General features: G+C 44.8%; 1 protein-coding gene across 1 annotated transcript in view; it reads left to right on the top strand.

Annotated features, from left to right (window-relative positions):
- Nucleotides 1-25,059, top strand: part of dchs1b (dachsous cadherin-related 1b) — a 249,121-nt gene that overhangs the window by 33,002 nt on the left and 191,060 nt on the right. Inside the window, 4 exon segments of the mRNA XM_082957589.1 lie at nucleotides 6,626-7,243; nucleotides 8,242-8,466; nucleotides 9,119-9,316; nucleotides 12,265-13,038. Of these exon segments, the coding sequence (XP_082813715.1) occupies nucleotides 6,644-7,243; nucleotides 8,242-8,466; nucleotides 9,119-9,316; nucleotides 12,265-13,038 (1,797 nt within the window). The 5' untranslated portion in view covers nucleotides 6,626-6,643.

The following is a 25,059-nucleotide window of genomic DNA, read 5'->3' as shown; positions in this document are numbered from 1 at the left end:
GTCTGTGTGTGACTGTGTGTGTGTCTGTGGGTTTGCCTGTGTGTGTGTGTCTATCTGTGTCCACGTGTGTCTGTCTGTGTGTCCACGTGTGTGTGTGTGTCTGTGTGTCAGTCCATCAGGAGCTAGATTACAGGTCTGTGTTGCCAGACAGTGTGTGGGATAGACTGTACGGAGCCCTCCTGCTCTGATCTCCCTGTTACTGTGGTCGCACAGAGATGATGTCACAGCACGTGTGTTATGACCAAGATGCCCAGATACAGTATATTGAAACATACTAAAAAGCACATGCATTGAATACACAAACTCAGTTCGTAACAACACACACACACACACACACACACACACACACACACATACACACTCTCTCTCTTGTGGACAGACTACATAACCAAATTACCAAATGACGCAAGATTTTGTAGTTCTGAGTTACCAAGATCAGTGACTTAGTGACAGTCTCTCTGTCATGTTGTCCCTAGATTGTTATGAGGTTTGTAGCACAGCACAACTGTAGAGCCTCACCCATCTTCATATAGAAACAGATAGTGCACTACATATGAAATAAGGTACTATCACAGGTGTAACTGTAATTGAGGAGTTTTTCCCGAGTACTCAAGTAACAGTACTTCTATTTGAGTATATATTTCAGTACTCTTTCCACCCCTGGTGAGTGAGAGAGAGGGAGATTGTGAGTGAGGGGGTGAGTGAGGGAATGAGGGAGTTTGTGAGTGACGCAGTGAGTGAGGGAAAGGGGGAGTTTGTGGGTGACGGGGTAAGTGAGGGAAATAGGGAGTTTGTGGGTGAGGGGGTGAGGGGGTGAGGGGGTGAGTGAGGGAAATAGGGAGTTTGTGGGTGAGGGGGTGAGTGAGGGAAAGGGGGAGTTTGTGGGTGAGGAGGTGAGGAGGTGAGTGAGGGAAAGGGGGAGTTTGTGGGTGAGGAGGTGAGGAGGTGAGTGAGGGAAAGGAGGAGTTTGTGGGTGAGGAGGTGAGGGGGTGAGTGAGGGAAAGGGGGAGTTTGTGGGTGAGGAGGTGAGGAGGTGAGTGAGGGAAAGGGGGAGTTTGTGGGTGAGGAGGTGAGGAGGTGAGTGAGGGAAAGGGGGAGTTTGGGGGTGAGGAGGTGAGGGGGTGAGTGAGGGAAAGGGGGAGTTTGTGGGTGAGGAGGTGAGTGAGGGGGTTAGTGAGGGGGTGAGTGAGGGAAAGGAGGAGTTTGTGGGTGAGGAGGTGAGGGGGTGAGTGAGGGAAAGGGGGAGTTTGTGGGTGAGGAGGTGAGTGAGGGGGTTAGTGAGGGGGTGAGTGAGGGAAAGGAGGAGTTTGTGGGTGAGGAGGTGAGGGGGTGAGTGAGGGAAAGGGGGAGTTTGTGGGTGAGGAGGTGAGTGAGGGGGTTAGTGAGGGGGTGAGTGAGGGGTGTGAGTGAACTCAGTTCCTACTGTACATCCATTTCTTCTATTCCTTTTATCTATTTAGTGGAAAAGATCACCTTTAACAGCGTTCAGGTAACCGAGGCGAAATTCTATTATGTTTTTATTTAAAAATTAAATACTTTTTAAATTAGCTAATTTTACTTCAGTAGTTTTTTTTGTACACCATAAATGTCATTAAAGTAACAGGACTGCTACTTGACTAGATATTTCAGTACTCTTTCCACCCTTTGGAGCTATATAGGGAATAGGGTGCCATAGGGCTCTGGTCTAAAGTAGTGCACTATATAGGGAATAGGGTGCCATAGGGCTCTGGTCTAAAGTAGTGCACTATATAGGGAATAGGGTGCCATAGGGCTCTGGTCTAAAGTAGTGCACTATATAGGGAATAGGGTGCCATAGGGCTCTGGTCTAAAGTAGTGCACTATATAGGGAATAGGGTGCCATACGGCTCTGGTCTAAAGTAGTGCACTATATAGGGAATAGGGTGCCATAGGGCTCTGGTCTAAAGTAGTGCACTATATAGGGAATAGGGTGCCATAGGGCTCTGGTCTAAAGTAGTGCACTATATATATAGGGAATAGGGTGCCATAGGGCTCTGGTCTAAAGTAGTGCACTATATATATAGGGAATAGGGTGCCATACGGCTCTGGTCTAAAGTAGTGCACTATATATAGGGAATAGGGTGCCATAGGGCTCTGGTCTAAAGTAGTGCACTATATAGGGAATAGGGTGCCATAGGGCTCTGGTCTAAAGTAGTGCTCTATATAGGGAATAGGGTGCCATATGGCTCTGGTCTAAAGTAGTGCACTATATATAGGGAATAGGGTGGCATAGGGCTCTGGTCTAAAGTAGTGCACTATATAGGGAATAGGGTGCCATAGGGCTCTGGTCTAAAGTAGTGCACTATATAGGGAATAGGGTGCCATAGGGCTCTGGTCTAATGTAGTGCACTATATAGGGAATAGGGTGCCATAGGGCTCTGGTCTAAAGTAGTGCACTATATAGGGAATAGGGTGCCATTTGAGATGCAGAGTCTGTGTTGTAGGTTTGGTCCTGGTTGGCTCCGATTGGAGTGAACGTGTTTTTGTATTGGATTAAGTGTATTTACTCTGAACTCTATAGTGTTGTCAAGAACTATAAACTCTATGAAACATCTTAAATAATTGTTAGCTGGTTATTTATCAACAGAATGATGACTGTTTCTAAGATTGGACAAACATTTATTGTCTGGATAAACAGGGAAAGTGCTGTAGAAGGATTTTTCGAAATGGTGCTTTCTTCTTGTGTGTCACGCCCTGACCTGAGAGAGAGGGTTTGTTTCTCTATATGTGGTTAGGTCAGGGTGTGATGTGGGGTGGGCATTCTATGGTGTCTATTTCTTTGTGTTTGGCAGAGTATGGTTCCTAATCAGAGGCAGCTGTCTATCGTTGTCTCTGATTGGGAACCATACTTAGGCAGCCCTTTTCCCTCCTGTGTTTTGTGCGTAGTTATTTTCTGTTCTGTATTCGTTACCTGACAGAACTGTTTGGCTTTTTTCATTTTTGTTTCTTTGTTGTAGTGTTTTCATTGTTTAATAAATATAATAATGAACACTTTTCCACGCTGTGCTTTGGTCCCCTCTCTACGACAGGCGTAACATTGTGTGTGTGTGTGAAAGAGAGAGTGAGGGAGGATATATTTATATATATATATATATTGTTACTATTATTATTTTATTTTCATAATAGCTACAGCTGCTAGTGAATGTCTACATACCCCTTGCAGAGTCTTCACATTTCGCTGCCTTAATAACATTATACTGTATCGTTAGGAGCTAGTAACGTAAGCCTTTCGCTGCCTTAACATTATACTGTATCGTTAGGAGCTAGTAACGTAAGTCTTTCGCTGCACAACCGCTATAACATCTGTGTACACGACCGACGTCTGTGTACACGACCAACATCTGTGTACACGACCAACATCTGTGTACACGACCAACGTCTGTGTACACGACCAACGTCTGAGTACACGACCAACGTCTGTGTACTCGACCAACGTCTGTGTACTCGACCAATACAATCTAAAAAAAGGATTGTAATTTTTTTCTTCCTACTCCACCTTTTCAAAGTGAGAGAAAAATGATCGCTTTTTCTTCGAATGACTAAGAAATACAAAAATGAGAATGTATGTCTTCCGAACCCAGAGTTAGTACTTGGTGGAAGCACTTTTGGCAGCCGTTACTGCTGTGAATAATTTTGAATACGATTCTATCAGCTTTGCACAACTCTTAGGGCAACAAACAGTATATCCATTGTTTTTTTTTTTGGTCAGAATTGCTCAAGCTCTGTACATTTAGTTGAGAATCATTGATGGACAGTAATATTCAAATCTTCTCTGATATTTAAAAAAAATATATCTGATTTAAGTCAGGACTGAGACTGAACCATTCGGGAACAGTCAACACCACTTGGAAAGCCGTTTTGGTGTGTCTTTAGGCATGGAAATGTGTGTATTGTCATTCTGACAAAATAAAACTCTATCCCAGGGTTTTTTAGAAGACTGAGGCAGATTTTCCGTTTATGTTTTCCCTGGGCTTTGATCCTTTCGTATTTCATATTTCTGTTGATCCTGACAAATTCCTCCAGTCCCCGCCGGTAACAAGCATACCCATAACATGACACTGCCACCACAATACTTGAATACACAAAGGGATCAACAACATTGAATTCACTCCACATTACTGGCCTGTATGAAAAAGGGAAAAGATGGAAGCTTGCGTTAAATAATCCACTCCGAATCGTTCATTCTGTTTGTAACAAGGCTGTTAAGTAGTACTGAAAGACAACATGACAAATACATTAACATTTTGAGCTAAATTAAAAAACTACAGCTTTAGGTCAAATCCAATACGAAACAACACAGATGTATTGTATTTCATGTTTTGTGGTGGCAACATCAGGTTATGGGTATGCTTGTCATCGGCAGGGGCTGGGGAGTTTGTCAGGATCAAAATAAATATGAGAGGAGCAAAGCCCAGATAAAACCCGCCTCAGTCTTCTGAAAGCCTAACCCTGCGATAGAGTAAGACAATTACAAAAACATTATGCTAGATGCACACCAGGGTTTCCATTAGTCTCAGTGTGTAGTTTCAGTGTGTAGTCTCAGTGTGTAGTCTCAGTGTATGGCAGCAGGTTACATTAGTCTCAGTGTGTAGTCTCAGTGTGTAGTCTCAGTGTATGGCAGCAGGTTACATTAGTCTCAGTGTGTAGTCTCAGTGTGTAGTCTCAGTGTGTAGTCTCAGTGTATGGCAGCAGGTTACATTAGTCTCATTGTGTAGTCTCAGTGTGTAGTCTCAGTGTATGGCAGCAGGTTACATTAGTCTCATTGTGTAGTTTCAGTGTGTAGTCTCAGTGTGTAGCCTCAGTGTATGGCAGCAGGTTACATTAGTCTCAGTGTGTTGTGTTTTAGAGGGTTAGGGTTAGGGTAGCTGCATGGCTATATGGTGAGAGAAACATATGGACGAGGCTTACAGTCTACTGATGGACAGTTACGCTCCCCACAGACACCCTGCTACTGCAGCTATTGCACACTTCCCCATGCACTCTCTCTCTCTCTTCTCTCTCTGTCTCTCCCTCTCTGTCTCTCTCTCTCTGTCTCTCCCTCTCTGTCTCTCCCTCTCTGTCTCTCTCTCTCTCTCTCTCTCTCTCTGTCTCTCCCTCTCTGTCTCTCTCTCTTCTCTCTCTGTCTCTCCTCTCTCTCTCTCTCTCTCTCTCTGTGTGTGTGTGTGTGTGTGTGTGTGTGTGTGTGTGTGTGTGTGTGTGTGTGTGTGTGTGTGTGTGTGTGTGTCTTTTAGCGTGACCTGGCATGAGAGGTGTTAAGAGTAAGCCCATTACAGCACTGTAGAAGAATTTTGATGGCCTCTTCAATCCACATATCAGCACTAGTGTCCCCTTCTACAGCCAATGGTTCCACCCAATAAACAATGTTTGTGATAAACAAGACTAGTGTTTCTGGCCAAAGTCTAGTTCTTCAGTCACAATCCAAAAGGATTCAGCTGCTGTTGGGAATAACTGCTTTCAAGTATGGAAGATTTGTGGCAAAGAAACACATTTGTCTTCCAAGAGTGGATAAAGGCTCTATTCTAAGGTTCTATTCTAAGGTTCTATTCTGAAGTTCTAGTCTAAGGTTCTATTCTAAAGTTCTATTCTAAAGTTCTATTCTAAGGTTCTATTCTAAGGTTCTATTCTGAAGTTCTATTCTAAAGTCCTATTCTAAGGTTCTATTCTAAGGTTCTATTCTAAAGTTATATTCTAAGGTTCTATTCTAAAGTTCTGTTCTAAGGTTCTATTCTAAGGTTCTATTCTAAAGTTCTATTCTAAGGTCCTATTCTAAAGTTATTTTCTAAGGTTCTATTCTAAAGTTCTATTCTAAAGTTCTATTCTAAGGTTCTATTCTGAAGTTCTATTCTAAAGTTCTATTCTAAGGTTCTATTCTGAAGTTCTATTCTAAAGTTCTATTCTAAGGTTCTATTCTAAGGTTCTATTCTAAAGTTCTATTCTAAGGTCCTATTCTAAAGTTCTATTCTAAAGTTCTATTCTAAGGTTCTATTCTGAAGTTCTATTCTAAAGTTCTATTCTAAGGTTCTATTCTAAGGTTCTATTCTAAGGTTCTATTCTAAGGTTCTATTCTAAAGTTCTATTCTAAGGTCCTATTCTAAAGTTCTATTCTAAAGTTCTATTCTAAAGTTCTATTCTGAAGTTCTATTCTAAAGTTCTATTCTAAAGTTCTATTCTGAAGTTCTATTCTAAGGTTCTATTCTGAAGTTCTATTCTAAAGTTCTATTCTAAGGTTCTATTCTGAAGTTCTATTCTAAAGTTCTATTCTGAAGTTCTATTCTAAGGTTCTATTCTAAAGTTCTATTCTAAAGTTCTATTCTAAAGTTCTATTCTAAGGTTCTATTCTGAAGTTCTATTCTAAAGTTCTATTCTAAGGTTCCATTCTAAGGTTCCATTCTAAGGTTCCATTCTAAGGTTCTATTCTAAGGTTCTATTCTAAAGTTCTATTCTAAAGTTCTATTCTAAGGTTCTATTCTAAAGTTCTATTCTAAAGTTCTATTCTAAGGTCCTATTCTAAAGTTCTATTCTAAAGTTCTATTCTAAGGTTCTATTCTAAGGTTCTATTCTAAAGTTCTATTCTGAAGTTCTATTCTCTGTATTCTCTGTCTTTCAGGTGTAGGAGGCCCCAGCCATGACGATAACGTGTGAAGGTGGGCCCAGGGCCAGCGGTCTGTGTGTGTGTTCAGGCCTATGGAGGCCACGGTCTCTCCTCCTGCTCTACACGGTCCTGGAGCTGGTTGTGGTCCACTCCAACCTGGTCCTGGGAGCTCTGGAGCTCCAGCTGGATGAGGAGCAGCCAGCTGGGACCATCGTAGGGGACATCAGTGCTGGGCTACCCCCCGGCATCACCGCCTCGCTGTACTTCATCTCCGACCACGAGGGGACAGGTGTGGGCAGCGACCTCAACATCGACGAGACCTCCGGGATCATCACCACGGCACGCCGCCTCGACCGCGAGCAGAGGGACCACTACAGCTTCATCGCTGTCACCATGACCGGGGTCACAGTCGAGGTGTCCGTCACGGTCAACGACATCAACGATCACGCGCCGGCGTTCCCCAAGCCAAAGGCGTTGCTGAAGATCCCGGAGCAGACGGCGGTGGGAACACGGGTTTCTCTGGAGCCGGCGTCGGACGCGGACCGCGATCAGCTGACCACCCAAGGATATGTGATTAAGGAAGGCAATGTGGGGCAAGCCTTCAGGCTGGAGACCAAGAGAGCTGCTAACAAGGTATGGTACAATATAGCATAGCGTAGAGTAGCATAGCTGAGAGTAGCATGACTCCCGAGTGGCGCAGCGGTCTAAGACACTGCATCTCAGTGTTAGAGGTGTAACTGCAGACCCTGGTTTGAGTCCAGGTTGTATCACAACTGGCCGTGATTGGGAGTCCCATTAGGCGGCGCACAATTGGACCAGTGTTGTCTGGGTTAGGCCGGGGTAGGCCATCACTGTAAATAAGAATTTGTTTTTAACTGACTTGCCTAGTTAATTAAAGGTTAAATAAACAAATAATGTATAGTAGCATAGCATAGCACCCAGGACATGTGATCAAGACCAAGAGAGGTAACACAGTTTATTAAACTGCTGTTTTACAATAGGATATGATACATTTTTTACATTTACGTCATTTAGCAGACACTCTTATCCAGAGCGACTTACAGTAGTGAATGCATACATTTCATACATTCCCCCCCCCTTTACTGGTCCCCCGTGGGAATCGAACCCACAACCTTGGCATTGCAAACACCATGCTCTACCAACTGAGCCACACGGGATTGTGATATTCTGTTGTCCACTTTCATGGAAATCTATTTTGTGAGGCCAGTGGTACAAAATACACGAAAAACAATACAGTAGCATTTGTCTCTATGCAGTTTTTCTACATAGAAATAGAATGACATGCTCGAGGATTCCCCATTCAAGTCAGTGATGGACTAAAAGCAGGAAGTGTACCCATCAAACTGTGCTGTGATTTGTTGAATCAACTCAACTGACATTACAAACAAATACATTCCATTGCATGAGCCACATCAGTAAACATCATTTTGAATGATCATTCTACATTACCATGGAAGTGATTGCATTACTAAACAACGCAGCCGTTGTGAGCGTAACCCACGAGTTTACCAGTCAAGTTGCCACGGTTATAGTTTCCAAGCCTGTTCTATTCATTCTATGGTTTTCTCTCCTGTTGTTCTTGTGTCCTCCCATGTCTTCTCACTCTTTAGGTGCTGTACCTGGACCTGGTGGTGAACGTTGTTCTGGACAGGGAGAAGAGGTCTTCGTACAGCCTGGTTCTGGAGGCTTTCGACGGGGGGAGTCCCAGACGCACCGGCCTGATGACCCTGGAGGTCTCCGTCACCGACATCAACGACCACGCCCCCGTCTTCAACCAGAGCAGATACCACGCCATCATCTCAGAGAGTTTACCACAGGGAAGCAACATACTGCAGGTATTAATGGAGGCTCAGAGAATAAAGCAAAACATTTTTGTAGACAACAACAAACATTGAAACTCTAGCAGAAGGTTTACGTTAAAAACTTTTACTGACCCGCTGTTTTATTGACCCGGTGTTCTACTGACCCGCTGTTTTACTGACCCGCTGTTCTACTGACCCGCTGGTTTACTGACCCGCTGTTCTACTGACCCGCTGTTTTACTGACCCCGCTGGTTTGCTGACCCGCTGTTCTGCTGACCCGCTGTTCTACTGACCCGCTGTTTTACTGACCCGCTGTTTTACTGACCCGCTGTTCTACTGACCCGCTGGTTTACTGACCCGCTGTTTTTCTGACCTGCTGTTTTTCTGCACATCCTATGTGTAACAGCTTCATTCAGTTGCAATTTTGAAGTAGTTCCACAAATTCACACTGATAGATGTGTAGAGCAGTGGCATCTCTGACATGGGAATATATTTAGTATAGTTTTATCTAAAAAGGATAACTCTTTTAATGGTTCACCATTTTAATTTGTATGAAATTCACTGAGGAGGCTGATCCTCCCCTTCCTCTTTTGAGGAGCCTCCACTGGTATAGAATGCTATGTATATTAGTTATTATAAATCTATACTGATAGTCAATCAATAATCAATCTCTCCCGTCCTTCAGGTGTTTGCGTCCGACGCTGACGAGGGTGACAACGGTCTGGTCCTGTACGAGATCAACCGTCGCCAGAGCGACCCTGACCGCTACTTCGTCATGGATACGAGGTCGGGGGTCATCACTCTGAACCGTCCGCTGGACTACGAGCTGAAGAGAGTCCACGAGCTGGTGGTACAGGCCAGAGACAACGCCAGCCACCCTGAGGTGTGTGTGTGGGTGTGTGTGGGGGGTGTGTGGGGGTGTGTGTGTGGGGGGGGGGGGGGGGTGCATGGGTAGGGATGGCACAATAACCATATAACCAACGGGATGAAGACCTTTAATGAAAACAAAATAATATATGTATTTCTTATGGTTATGACGGTTATTTTATTTTCATTAAAGGTCTTCATCAGAACACAATATACTGTATGTATATATATACATATAAATTATATATATATATATATTTATAGATTTATTTATGTTATATATATATATTATACACATACACACACAGTGCATACGGAGAGTAATAGTAGAATGGCATTGGAGAGGATGGCTGTCATTTTACCTGCTCCTAACCAAATGTGTTATTTTGTTCGTTTTTTTAGCGTTGTTTGTAACTTATTTTTTTAACTTATTTTGTACATAATGTTGCTGCTACCGTCTCTTATGAGCGAAAATAACTTCTGGACATCAGAACAGCGATTACTCACCACAGCCTGGTAGAAGCTTTTTTCCTTTAACGAGTCCGACGAGTCCGACGTGAAGGATATACTATGTGGAGAGAAGACGGAGAAAAATGGGACAGAAGTTGGGCTGCCTTCTGAGAATTCGTAGGCGAGCGAGTAAACCCCCACTGCCATCTACTGGCCAACGTGTAATCATTGGAAAATAAAATCGATGACCTACGAGCAAGATTAAACTACCAACGGGACAATAAAAACTGTAATATCTTATGTTTCACCGAGTCGTGGCTGAACAACGACATGAATAACATACAGCTGGTGGGTTATACGCTGTATCGGCAGGATAGAACAGCAGCCTCTGGTAAGACAAGGGGTGGCGGTCTATGTATATTTGTAAACAACAGCTGGTGTACGATATCTAAGGAAGTCTCGAGGTTTTGCTCGCCTGAGGTAGAGTATCTCATGATAAGCTGTAGACCACAGTATCTACCTAGAGAGCTTTCATCTGTATTTTTCGTAGCCGTCTACAAACCCCCACAGACCGATGTGGGCACTAAGACCGCACTCAATGAGCTGTATACCACCATAAGCAAACAGGAAAACGCTCATCCAGAGGCGGAGCTCCAAGTGGCCGGGGAGTTTAATGCAGGGAAACTTAAATCTGTTTTACCACATTTCTACCAGCATGTTAAATGTGCAACCAGATGGGAAAAAACCTCAAGACCACCTGTACTCCACACACGGAGACACATACAAAGCTCTCCCTCGCCCTCCATTTGGCAAATCTGACCATAATTCTATCCTCCTGATTCCTGTTTACAAGCAAACATTAAAACAGGAAGCACCAGTGACTTGGTCAATAAAAAAGTGGTCAGATGAAGCAGATGCTAAGCTACAGGACTGTTTTGCTGCACAGACTGGAATATGTTCCGGGATTCTTCTGATGGCATTGAGGAGTACACCACATCAGTCACTGGCTTTTATTAATAAGTGCATCGAGGACGTCATCCCCACAGTGACTGTACGTACATACCCCAACCAGAAAACAGGGATTACAGGCAACATCCGCACTGACCTAAAGGGTAGAGCTCCGCTTTCAAGGAGCGGGTCTCTGACACGGAAGCTTATACGAAATCCTGCTGTGAACTCCGACGAACGATCAAACAGGCTAAGCATCAATACAGGACTAAGTTCGAATTGTACTACACCGGCTCCGACGCTCGTCGGATGTGGCAGGGCTTGCAAACTATTACAGACTACAAAGGGAAGCACAGCCGAGAGCTGCCGGTGACACAAGCCTACCAGACGAGCTAAACTACTTCTATGCTCATTTGAGGCAAATAACACTGAAACATGCATGAGAGCACCAGCTGTTCTGGAAGACTGTGTGATCGTGCTCTCCGCAGCCATTCTGAGTAAGACCTTTAAACAGGTCAACATTTACAAGGCCACAGAGCTCGTGTACTGCGAGCATGCGCTGACCAACTGGCAAGTGTCTTCACTGACATTTTCAATCTCTCCCTGTCCGAGTCTGTAATACCAACATGTTTTAAGCAGACCACCATAGTCCCTGTGCCAAAGAACACCAAGGTAACCTGCCTAAATGACTACTGACCCGTAGCCCTCACGTCTGTAGCCATGAAGTGCTTTGAAAGGCTGGTCATGGCTCACATCAACACCGTATCATGGACCTTGCTGTAACATGGACCTTGCTGAAACAAGGACCTTGCTGAAACATGGACCTTGCTGAAACACGGACCTTGCTGAAACATGGACCTTGCTGAAAGATGGACCTTGCTGAAAAAAGCGTGGTGTTGTAGCAAACAAGTCTTTGGTTGCCTAGGCAACGCACCCCTCCCAACAGCAGCAGCACATCAGTCCGGAGCGGAGGAGACGAGAAAATGTGTGTCTTAAAAAAAACCAATTTGAATGGTTATTACGATGACTGTGGTCATTTGGCTGACCAATATTTAATTTATTTTTTATTTAACCTTAATTTAGCATTCATCCAAAATCCCATGACCCGTCACAGCCATCGGTGTGGGTGTGAAGTGTGTGTATACGTTGTTTGTGAATGATATCCTTTTCTTTTTGTATTATTTCCAATTGTCTCCATGTGAAAGTATGATGGTGTTGGTTCCACCCAGAGGAACACATGGATGTGCTGACGACAGTCGAAACAGAACAGTGAAGTTGTCATTTTATCTGATAAGCATTAATAAATACATTTCTGTAAAGGTTTATTCTGTATTGGTACAATGCCATCAAATAAAGCTTTCTTCTTTAATGGTACAATGCCATCAAATGACACTGTAATGCTAGTTATTGTTTTCCTAATTGTGGATCCTTCCTGTGGACAGTTTGAAGTGTCCTTTGAGTCTCTCTCTGTTTGCTCTGGAACTTTTACAGGAAGGAGGTTCATTTCTCTTCTCTCTCCGCTTCCTCTCCATTTTAATGACTAGCTACTGTTGTTTTGCCATCCAGGTGACCAATGCCTTCGTCACCATCCACGTCCGAGACTACAACGACAACCAACCCACCATGACCATCATCTTCCTCAGCGAAGACGGCTCGCCGCGTATCTCCGAGGGCGCCCAGCCCGGACAGTACGTGGCGCGCATCTCGGTTACCGACCCCGACTACGGAGAATACGCTAACGTTAACGTTTCGCTAGAGGGAGGCGATGGGAAGTTCGCACTGACCACCAAAGACAGTATTATCTATCTGATCTGTGTGGACCAGGTGTTGGACCGCGAGGAGAGGGACACGTACGAGCTGAGAGTGATGGCAACAGACGCAGGCACCCCTCCTCTCAGGGCTGAGTCGTCCTTTACTATCCAGGTCACTGATGTGAATGATAATCCACCACTCTTCGACCAGCAGGCTTACAAACAGACCATCCCAGAGGTCGTCTACCCAGGATCCTTTGTGCTCCAGGTGACGGCCCGGGACAAGGACCAGGGGCCCAATGGGGACATCCGATACAGCCTCCTCAAAGACAAAAAGAGCCACTCCGATTGGTTCTCCATCGACCCAGTGACGGGGATCATCACCACGGCGATGGCACTGGATTATGAGTCGGAGCCAGCGCCCAGCGTGACGGTGGTTGCCACGGACAACGGGCGGCCTCCTATGTCGTCGACGGCGAGGGTTGCCGTGGTGCTGCAGGATGTAAACGATAACGAGCCGGTGTTCTCTAGTAACTTCTACAACGTTACGATCAAGGAGAATACTGCAGCCGGGACCTGCTTCTTAGAGGTAGGAACATCTGTCTGTCTGTCTGTCTGTCTGTCTGTCTGTCTGTCTGTCTGTCTGTCTGTCTGTCTGTCTGTCTGTCTGTCTGTCTGTCTGTCTGTCTGTCTGTCTGTCTGTCTGTCTGTCTGTCTGTCTGTCTGTCTGTCTGTCTGTCTGTCTGTCTGTCTTGTTGTTCTTCCTGTGGATAAACTGAGCAGTATAATAAGAGCAGTGTGTGTGTGTGTGTGTGTGTGTGTGTGTTGTGTGTGTGTGTGCGCGTGTGTGTGTCTGTACATGAGTGAGTGCATGTGTGCTAAGGTGTGGAGAATCAGAGCAGGTGGTCAGTCCAGTTAAGGTGTTCAGCAGTCTGATGGCTTGTAGTTATACCAACAGGCTTAGAGACAGTTTCTATCAGACATCAAGTGTTCAGCAGTCTGATGGTTTGTAGATAGAAACTGTCTCTGAGCCTGTTGGTATCAGACCTCATGCTCCGATACATCTTCCCAACATTAAGGGTGAGAACAGCTTGTGACTGGGGTGTGTGTGGTCCTTGATGATGCTGCGGGCCTTCCTCAGGCACCATTTAGATTAGATGTCTTGGATGAGGGGGAGAACGTTCCCAGTGATTTACTAGGCCGTCTTCACCACCCGCTGGAGGGCCTTGCTGTCGTGGACGGAGCAATTCCTGTACCAGGCCTTGATGCAACAGGTCAGGACGCTCTCGATGGTGCAGCGATAGTATTTGGAAAGGACTCGGGGCTTCATGCCGAAATTCTTCAGCTGCCTTAGGAAGTAGAGACGCTGTTGCATCCTCTTGACAAGAGTGGTAGGGGTGTTGGTCGATGACAAGTCCTCTGTGATGTGGATGCCAAGGAATTAAAAAATTGTGACTTCCTCTACTGCAGTCCCGTTAATGTGGAACGGGGCATGTTCCTTTCTCTGCTTCCTGGAAGTCAACAATCATCGTCTTTATTAACACTGAGGGAGAGGTTGTTGTCCTGGCACCACAATGCCAGTTCACTTACCTCCTCCCTACAGGCTGACTCGTCGTTGTTGCTTATCCGGCCTACAACTGTGGTGTCGTCATAGAGACTGGATGATGGAGACGGTGTGGTGCAAAGCAACGCAGTCGTGGGTGAACAGGGAGAACAGCAGCGGGGTGAGGACACACCCTTGAGGTGCCCCTGTTTTTAGAGTCAGGTACTAAGGTGCCATTTGAGACGCAGCCAACAAGATCTCATAGTGTCCCTTCGTAATTCGACGTATTGTGGATGAATGTCTATTTGTGACGCGTTAATTCCATGTAGTTACAGGGTTAATTCTGAGTGGTTACAGGGTTAATTCTGAGTAGTTACAGAGTTAATTCTGAGTGGTTACAGGGTTAATTCCATGTAGTTACAGGGTTAATTCCACGTGGTTACAGGGTTAATTCCATGTAGTTACAGGGTTAATTCCATGTAGTTACAGGGTTAATTCTGAGTGGTTACAGGGTTAATTCCATGTAGTTACAGGGTTAATTCCACCTTGTTACAGGGTTAATTCTGAGTGGTTACAGGGTTAATTCTGAGTGGTTACAGGGTTAATTCCATGTAGTTACAGGGTTAATTCCACGTGGTTACAGGGTTAATTCTGCGTTGTTACAGGGTTAATTCTGAGTGGTTACAGGGTTAATTCCATGTAGTTACAGGGTTAATTCCACGTGGTTACAGGGTTAATTCCATGTAGTTACAGGGTTAATTCCATGTAGTTACAGGGTTAATTCTGAGTGGTTACAGGGTTAATTCTGAGTGGTTACAGGGTTAATTCCACGTGGTTACAGGGTTAATTCCATGTAGTTACAGGGTTAATTCCATGTAGTTACAGGGTTAATTCTGAGTAGTTACAGGGTTAATTCCATGTAGTTACAGAGTTAATTCTGAGTGGTTACAGGGTTAATTCTGAGTGGTTACAGGGTTAATTCTGAGTAGTTACAGGGTTAATTCCATGTAGTTACAGGGTTAATTCCACGTAGTTACAGGGTTAATTCCACGTGGTTTCAGCGCCACGTTACAGGGCCACGTTACAGGGACATGAGTGCAGAGGAAGGCATATATCCTTCCTCTTCCTCTGTCAGTTTGTAGTGATCAGGCTGATTTTACCACGCTAGCTAGCAGCACTCGAGGTGATGACATATCTTCATGTGATTCATAAAGAGAAGTGGGCTAGGCAAAACACTGGGCAGACCTGGAATGTGTTCTCATTGGGAAGAAATAGGGATTTATAAGGGTTTATAAAAGAGAGGGGGGGGGGGGGGGGGGGAGGCAGACAGAGACAGAAAGAGAAAGAAAGAGCGATGGGGGAGAGAGAGAGAGAGAGAGAGAGAGAGAGAGAGAGAGAGAGAGAGAGAGAGAGAGAGAGAGAGAGAGAGAGAGAGGAGAGAGAGAGAGAGAGAGAGAGAGAGAGAGAGAGAGAGAGAGAGAGAGAGAGAGAGAGAGAGAGAGAGGAGAGAGAGAGAGAGAGAGAGAGAGTTCACCTGCATTCCTTAAGCTGTAGTCAGCCAGTCAGTGAAGAGATTTACTCTGTAACCATGTCCTTTCCTTCACCTCCCCTCAGAGGGTTGCTATGGCAACGGAGACAGCAGCGTTAGGGTGAGACCTCAGAATCACGCTGCTATCTCACGGTAGCTTGACTGTGTTGCTTTCATCCCCAGCCTTATAATTGTAGGACACTTTAGTGTTGTTATGCAAGGGGATGAAAGCAAGACTGTCAAGCTACCGTGAGATATCTCCATCCCAAATGCCACCCTATTCCCTATTCCCTATAGGGCTCTGGTCTAAAGTAGTGCAATATATAGGGAATAGGGTGCCATAAGGCTCTGGTCTAAAGTAGTGCACTGTATAGGGAATAGGGTGCCATAGGACTCTGGTCTAAAGTAGTGCACTATATAGGGAATAGGGTGCCATAGGACTCTGGTCTAAAGTAGTGCACTATATAGGGAATAGGGTGCCATAGGGCTCTGGTCTAAAGTAGTGCACTATATAGGGAATAGGGGTGCCATTTGGGACCACAGACCATGCATCGTTTACTCCACCTATTTTCTCAGGATGTTTTTGCCTTTCTGCTGAAGGAGGGAGGAGAGGAGAGAGGGAGGAGAGGAGAGAGGTGGGAGAAGGAAGTAGGAAGTAGAGAGGAGGATAGGAGAGGAGAGGAGAGAGGAGAGGAGAGAGGGAGGAGAGGAGAGAGGTGGGAGAAGGAAGTAGAGTGGGAGGATAGGAGAGGAGAGAGGAGAGGAGAGAGGAGAGGGAGGAAGAAAGAAAGAAAGAAAGAAAGAAAGAAAGAAAGAAAGAGAGAGAGAAAGAAAGAAAGAGAGAAAGAGAGAGAGAGAGAGAAAATGACATGTTTTTCGTTTCTTTTTATAGAATGTACTGTGTTATAGACTTCAAAGCTGTGAAGTTACCGCCCGGGCCGCACCAGCCCACTCTTGAATAGCTTCCAGCACAACTGGGTTTAGATAAAGAGTGGAATTACACATTGTTGTTGCAGGTTCATTTACCTGTTATTTGGACAGGGAGGTTGGTCTGTGCTGAGGGACGAATCTGGCATATAAAGGAGGAGAAGAGAGGAGAGAAGAGAAGGAATGGAGGAGAGGATAGAGGGAAGAGATGAGAGACGGAAGAGAGGAGAGGAGACAGGAGAGGAGAGAGGGAAGGGAGAAGAGGAGAGAGAGGAGGAGAGAGGAGAGGAGGAAGGGAGGGAAGAAGAGAGGAGAAGAGAGGAGAGGAGAGGAGAGGAGAGGAGAGGGAGGAAAGAACAGAGGAGAGAGGAGAGAGGAGAGGAGAGGAGAGGAGAGGAGAGGAGAGGAGAGGAGAGGAGAGGAGAGGAGAGGAGAGGAGGAGGAAAGAACAGAGGAGAGAGGAGAGAGGAGAGGAGAGAGGAGAGGAGAGGAGAGGAGAGGAGAGGAGAGGAGAGGAGAGGATGAGGAGAGGAGAGGAGAGGAGAGGAGAGGAGAGGAGAGGAGAGAGAGAGGAGAGGAGCAGGAGGAGAGGAGCCGAGAAGGGAATGACAGAACTGGAGGGAGTTGAAGAGACGTACAGACAAAGCAGAAAAGACGACACTAGGGAGGGAGGGATGGGGAAAGAGGGAATCTGGTAAATTAGGCATCTTATTTTGATCATGTTCTGTTTTCCGTCAAAAGACAAGAGAAACCAGATACAATAATCCAGTGTGTGATACAGTTGTTGCCATGTCAACTGCCTCATAATTCTACCCTCTGTTAGACTTCCAGCTAATTACAGACAACAGTTATCCTGGCGTTCCCACCCATAATCCCATGCCTCTGTTATTATCCCAGCTAATTACAGACAACAGTTATCCTGGCGTTCCCAACCATAATCCCATGCCTCTGTTATTCTCCCAGCTAATTACAGACAACAGTTATCCTGGCGTTCCCAACCATAATCCCATGCCTCTGTTATTCTCCCAGCTAATTACAGACAACAGTTATCCTGGCGTTCCCAACCATAATCCCATGCCTCTGTTATTCTCCCAGCTAATTACAGACAAATTATCCTGGCGTTCCCCAAACATAATCCCATAACCTCTGTTATTCTCCCAGCTAATTACAGACAAATTATCCTGGCGTTCCCAACCATAATCCCATACCTCTGTTATTCTCCCAGCTAATTACAGACAACAGTTATTAACCTGGCGTTCCCAACCATAATCCCATGCATCTGTTATTTCTCCCAGCTAATTACAGACAAATTATCCTGGCGTTCCCAAACATAATCCCATACCTCTGTTATTCTCCCAGCTAATTACAGACAACAGTTATTAACCTGGCGTTCCCAACCATAATCCCATGCATCTGTTATTCTCCCAGCTAATTACAGACAAATTATCCTGGCGTTCCCAACCATAATCCCATACCTCTGTTATTCTCCCCAGCTAATTACAGACAACAGTTATCCTGGCGTTCCCAACCATAATCCCATGCCCTCTGTTATTCTCCCAGCTAATTACAGACAAACAGTTATCCTGGCGTTCCCAACCCATAATCCCATACCTCTGTTATTCCCCCCAGCTAATTACAGACAACAGTTATCCTGGCGTTCCCAACCATAATCCCATGCCAGACATCATGAGTGTTTTTCTAAAACTCCTGGGAGGGAGGGAGAGAGGGAGGTGGGGGAGAGGGAGGGGAGGGAGGGAGGGGGAGAGCGGATTGATTTATTAGGATCCCTGATGTCACCAGCTAGTTGTGTGTAAACCATATTAGTCTGTTGTTGAAAACAAATGTGCTGACGTTGTTGATTCCCATATAATTCAGGTCACCCAGGTCACCCAGCTGTCTGTTAGCCAATGACAGCAAAGATGAGCAGATGTGTTGTACTCCTCTTTATCTCAAACACACTGAAGCCACAATGAATCTTCTCCAACTCTGGGCAACAGGAACTGTCTCCAACGTGACACAGCTGAGTTAGCAAAAATAGATAGAAACTCAAGGTGTGAGGTCACGCGATGACCTCTTCCACCCTTAGTCGATATGTCTGGTTGTTTTGCCACTGAGGTTTCTGAGTGGGATTGTTTGTCACGTCAACTCTGACATCTGAAGAGGAAAGGAGAGATGTTGGCATTTCAGAATGATATCAACAATCATGTTAAATTGAAAATGTTGTATTTCCCCCCGGGGGAAAAGGAAACCCCTTGTGTGTTTGTTGGTTAGTATGAGGTGTCTCCAACCCTCTCTCTCTCTCTCTCTCTCTCTCTCTCTCTCTCTCTCTCTCTCTCTCTCTCTCTCTCTCTCTCTCTCTCTCTCTCTCTCTCTCTCTCTCTCTCTCTCTCTCTCTCTCTCTCTCTCTCTCTCTCTCTCTCTCTCTCTCTCTCTCTCTCTGTGTGTGTACAGTAAGTCTACTAGTGTTTCCTGCCAACCAGTCTATGCTACCACTCTATCCAACTGGTCTGTCCTACCGGTCTATCATACGAGTCTATCCTACCAGTTTATCCTACGAGTTTATCCGACCAGTCTATCATACCAGTTTATCCTACCAGTCTATCGTACCAGTCTATCATACCAGTTTATCCTACCAGTCTATCATACCAGTCTATCCTACCAGTCTATCCTACCAGTTTATCATACGAGTCTATCCTACCAGTTTATCATACGAGTTTATCATACCAGTTTATCCGACCAGTCTATCATACCAGTTTATTCTACCAGTCTATCGTACCAGTCTATCATACCAGTTTATCCTACCAGTCTATCGTACCAGTTTATCCTACCAGTCTATCCTACCAGTCTATCCTACCAGTCTATCCTACCAGTTTATCATACGAGTCTATCCTACCAGTCTATCATACCAGTTTATCCTATCAGTTTATCATACGAGTCTATCCTACCAGTCTATCATACCAGTTTATCCTACCAGTCTATCCTACCAGTTTATCCTACCAGTCTATCCTACCAGTTTATCCTACCAGTCTATCCTACCAGTCTATCATACCAGTTTATCCTACGAGTCTGTCCTGCAAGTCTGTCCTACCTGTTTAGGCTATATACAGTAGAGAGGCTACATACAGTAGAGAGGCTACATACAGTAGAGAGGCTACATACAGTAGAGAGGCTATATACAGTAGAGAGGCTACATACAGTAGAGAGGCTACATACAGTAGAGAGGCTATGTACAGTAGAGAGGCTATACACAGTAGAGAGGCTATACACAGTAGAGAGGCTACATACAGTAGAGAGGCTACTACGTAGGGGCAGTACGAGAGGCTATATACAGTAGAGAGGCTATATACAGTAGAGAGGCTATATACAGTAGAGAGGCTATATACAGTAGAGAGGCTATGTACAGTAGAGAGGCTATGTACAGTAGAGAGGCTATACACAGTAGAGAGGCTATACACAGTAGAGAGGCTACATACAGTAGAGAGGCTATATACAGTAGAGAGGCTATACACAGTAGAGAGGTTATATACAGTAGAGAGGCTATATACAGTAGAGAGACTATATACAGTAGAGAGGCTATACACAGTAGAGAGGCTATACACAGTAGAGAGGCTACATACAGTAGAGGCTACATACAGTAGAGAGGCTATATACAGTAGAGAGGCTATACACAGACACCGGTTAGTCAGGCTTATTGAGGTAGTATGTACATGTAGATATGGTTAAAGTGACTATGCATCTATGATAAACAGAGAGTAGCAGCAGCGTTAAAGAGGGGTTGGTGGGGCAGGAGTGTTCAGGAGTTGAATGGCTTGGGGGTAAAAACTGTTGAGAAGCCTTTTGGTCCTAGACTTGGCGCTCCGGTACCGGACTGTCTATCCCACCAGTCTATCCAACCGGTATTGACCCAATAGGAAGCAGCTTATCAAACTCCACTATTGACCTGAGTAATACTGTGTAATGTTTACTTAGCCCCAACACAAAGGACTTATTTATTTCTAGGCCTCCCTGTCTGCCTCCCTGCCACTTCCTCTCAGCAATTCCCAGGCCAGAGCTGCTTTGTGTCGGTGGACTGGACCCTCGTGTTTTATGTGTTGCACGTGACGGGGTCTCAGTGAAGGGTGGAACACGTGAACAGCATGCTAAATAACACAGAACATCTTCATTCATTTTTCCCCTTTAAAGAGTCATTTGTGAGATGATGTCACTCCAGTCTGAGTGGTGAGATGATGTCACTCCAGTCTGAGTGGTGAGATGATGTCACTCCAGTCAGAGTGGTGAGATGATGTCACTCCAGTCTGAGTGATGAGATGATGTCACTCCAGTCTGAGTGGTGAGATGATGTCACTTCAGTCTGAGTGATGAGATGATGTCACTCCAGTCTGAGTGGTGAGATGATGTCACTCCAGTCTGAGTGGTGAGATGATGTCACTCCAGTCTGAGTGGTGAGATGATGTCACTCCAGTCTGAGTGATGAGATGATGTCACTCCAGTCTGAGTGATGAGATGATGTCACTCCAGTCTGAGTGGTGAGATGATGTCACTCCAGTCTGAGTGGTGAGATGATGTCAATCCAGTCTGAGTGATGAGATGATGTCACTTCAGTCTGAGTGGTGAGATGATGTCACTCCAGTCTGAGTGATGAGATGATGTCACTTCAGTCTGAGTGGTGAGATGATGACACTCCAGTCTGAGTGGTGAAATATGTCACTCCAGTCTGAGTGGTGAGATGATGTCACTCCAGTCTGAGTGATGAGATGATGTCACTCCAGTCTGAGTGGTGAGATGATGTCACTCCAGTCTGAGTGGTGAGATGATGTCACTCCAGTCTGCGTGATGAGATGATGTCACTCCAGTCTGCGTGGTGAGATGATGTCACTCCAGTCTGCGTGATGAGATGATGTCACTCCAGTCTGAGTGGTGAGATGATGTCACTCCAGTCTGAGTGGTGAGATGATGTCACTCCAGTCTGAGTGATGAGATGATGTCACTCCAGTCTGAGTGGTGAGATGATGTCACTCCAGTCTGAGTGATGAGATGATGTCACTCCAGTCTGAGTGGTGAGATGATGTCACTCCAGTCTGCGTGATGAGATGATGTCACTCCAGTCTGAGTGGTGAGATGATGTCACTCCAGTCTGAGTGGTGAGATGATGTCACTCCAGTCTGAGTGGTGAGATGATGTCACTCCAGTCTGCGTGATGAGATGATGTCACTCCAGTCTGAGTGGTGAGATGATGTCACTCCAGTCTGCGTGATGAGATGATGTCACTCCAGTCTGAGTGGTGAGATGATGTCACTCCAGTCTGAGTGATGAGATGATGTCACTCCAGTCTGAGTGGTGAGATGATGTCACTACAGTACGTGTAAAACTACTCTCTGGTTAATATTTATGCATCGTCACTTTAACTCTATGTACATATTACCTCCATTACCTCGACTAACCTGTCTCCCCGCACATTGACTCTGTACTGGCACACCCTGTATGGGGGCGGCAGGTAGCCTAGTGGTTGGGCTCAGTAACTGAAAGGTTGCTGGATCGAGTCCCTGAGCTGACAAGGTAAAAATCTGTCATTCTTCCCTTATTAATAAGGCACTGTTCCCTGTTAGGCTGTCATTGTAAATGACAATTTGTTCTTAACTGACTTGTCTAGTTAAATAAAGCCATACTGCTGTTATTTTACTGCTGATCTTCAATTAATTATTATTTATATTTTTTACATACCACTTATTTTTATTAAAACTGCATTGTTGGTTAAGGGCGTATAAGTCAGCATTTCACTGTATGGTCTACTACACCTGTTGTATTCAGCATTTCACTGTGAGGTCTACTACACAACTGTTGTATTCAGCATTTCACGGTGAGGTCTACTACACCTGTTGTATTCAACATTTCACTGTAAGGTCTACTACACCTGTTGTATTCAGCATTTCACTGTATGGTCTACTACACCTGTTGTATTCAGCATTTCACTGTATGGTCTACTACACCTGTTGTATTCAGCATTTCACTGTATGGTCTACCTACACCTGTTGTATTCAGCATTTCACTGTAAGGTCTACTACACCTGTTGTATTCAGCATTTCACTGTAAGGTCTACTACACCTGTTGTATTCAGCATTTCACTGTAAGGTCTACTACACCTGTTGTATTCAGCATTTCACGGTGAGGTCTACTACACCTGTTGTATTCAGCATTTCACTGTAAGGTCTACTACACCTGTTGTATTCAGCATTTCACTGTATGGTCTACTACATCTGTTGTATTCAGCATTTCACTGTAAGGTCTACTACACCTGTTGTATTCAGCATTTCACTGTATGGTCTACCTACACCTGTTGTATTCAGCATTTCACTGTAAGGTCTACTACACCTGTTGTATTCAGCATTTCACTGTAAGGTCTACTACACCTGTTGTATTCAGCATTTCACTGTAAGGTCTACTACACCTGTTGTATTCAGCATTTCACTGTAAGGTCTACTACACCTGTTGTATTCAGCATTTCACTGTGAGGTCTACACCTGTTGTATTCAGCATTTCACTGTGAGGTCTACGACACCTGTTGTATTCAGCATTTCACTGTGAGGTCTACTACACCTGTTATATTCAGCATTTCACTGTAAGGTCTACTACACCTGTTGTATTCAGCATTTCACTGTGAGGTCTACTACACCTGTTGTATTCAGCATTTCACTGTACGGTCTACTACACCTGTTGTATTCAGCATTTCACTGTAAGGTCTACTACACCTGTTGTATTCAGCATTTCACTGTATGGTCTACCTACACCTGTTGTATTCAGCATTTCACTGTATGGTCTACCTACACCTGTTGTATTCAGCATTTCACTGTATGGTCTACCTACACCTGTTGTATTCAGCATTTCACTGTGAGGTCTACTACACCTGTTGTATTCAGCATTTCACTGTGAGGTCTACTACACCTGTTGTATTCAGCATTTCACTGTAAGGTCTACTACACCTGTTGTATTCAGCATTTCACTGTAAGGTCTACTACACCTGTTGTATTCAGCATTTCACTGTATGGTCTACCTATGCCTGTTGTATTCAGCATTTCACTGTATGGTCTACCTACACCTGTTGTATTCAGCATTTCACTGTAAGGTCTACTACACCTGTTGTATTCAGCATTTCACTGTAAGGTCGACTACACCTGTTGTATTCAGCATTTCACTGTATGGTCTACCTACACCTGTTGTATTCAGCATTTCACTGTAAGGTCTACTACACCTGTTGTATTCAGCATTTCACTGTAAGGTCTACTACACCTGTTGTATTCAGCATTTCACTGTATGGTCTACCTATGCCTGTTGTATTCAGCATTTCACTGTATGGTCTACCTACACCTGTTGTATTCAGCATTTCACTGTATGGTCTACCTACACCTGTTGTATTCAGCATTTCACTGTATGGTCTACTACACCTGTTGTATTCAGCATTTCACTGTATGGTCTACCTACATCTGTTGTATTCAGCATTTCACTGTGAGGTCTACTACACCTGTTGTATTCAGCATTTCACTGTGAGGTCTACTACACCTGTTGTATTCAGCATTTCACTGTAAGGTCTACTACACCTGTTGTATTCAGCATTTCACTGTGAGGTCTACTACACCTGTTGTATTCAGCATTTCACTGTAAGGTCTACTACACCTGTTGTATTCAGCATTTCACTGTATGGTCTACCTACACCTGTTGTATTCACCATTTCACTGTATGGTCTACCTACACCTGTTGTATTCAGCATTTCACTGTATGGTCTACCTACACCTGTTGTATTCAGCACATGTGACAAATACAATTCGATTTGATTTGACCTGCTCATCGAACATGTCATTCTAAAATCATGGACATTAATATGGAGTTTGTTAAACCTCCACTCAACTGGGAAGGCTTTCCGCTAGATGTTGGAACATTGCTGCAGGGGACTTGCTTCCATTCAGCCACAAGAGCATTAGTGAGGTCGGGCACTGATGTTGGGCGATTAGTCCAGGCTCACAGTCAGTGTTCCAATTCATCCCAAAGGTGTTTGATGTGGTTGAGGTCAGGGCTCTGTGCAGGCCAGTCAAGTTCTTCCACACCGATCTCGACTAACTATTTCTGTATGGACCTCGCTTTGTACACGGGGGCATTGTCATGCTGAAACAGGAAATGGCTTTCCCCAAACTGTTAACACAAATTTGGAAGCACAGAATCATCTAGAATGTCATTGTATGCTGTAGCGTTAAGATTTCCCTTCACTGGAACTAAGGGGCCTGAACCATGAAAAACAGCCCCAGACCATTATCCTCCTCCACCAAACTTTACAGTTGGCAGTATGCATTGGGGCAGGTAGCTTTCTCCTGGCATCCGCCAAACCTAGATTCGTCCGTCAGACTGCCAGATGGTGAAGCGTTGGCTCAGTAACCGTAAAGGCAGGTAGCCTAGTGGTTAGAACATTGGGCTCAGTAACCGTAAAGGTTGCTGGATTGAATCCCTGAGCTGACAAGGTAAAAATCTGTCGTTCTGCACCTGAACAAGGCAGTTAACGGTTCTTAGGCCGTCATTGTAAATAAGATTTTGTTCTTAACTGACTTGCCTAGTTGAATAAAGGTAAT

Source organism: Salmo salar, chromosome 11 (assembly GCF_965601325.2).
Source record: "Salmo salar chromosome 11, fSalSal1, whole genome shotgun sequence".
NCBI classification, from domain to species: Eukaryota; Metazoa; Chordata; class Actinopteri; order Salmoniformes; family Salmonidae; genus Salmo; species Salmo salar.
This window is presented reverse-complemented; position numbering and strand designations above follow the sequence as displayed.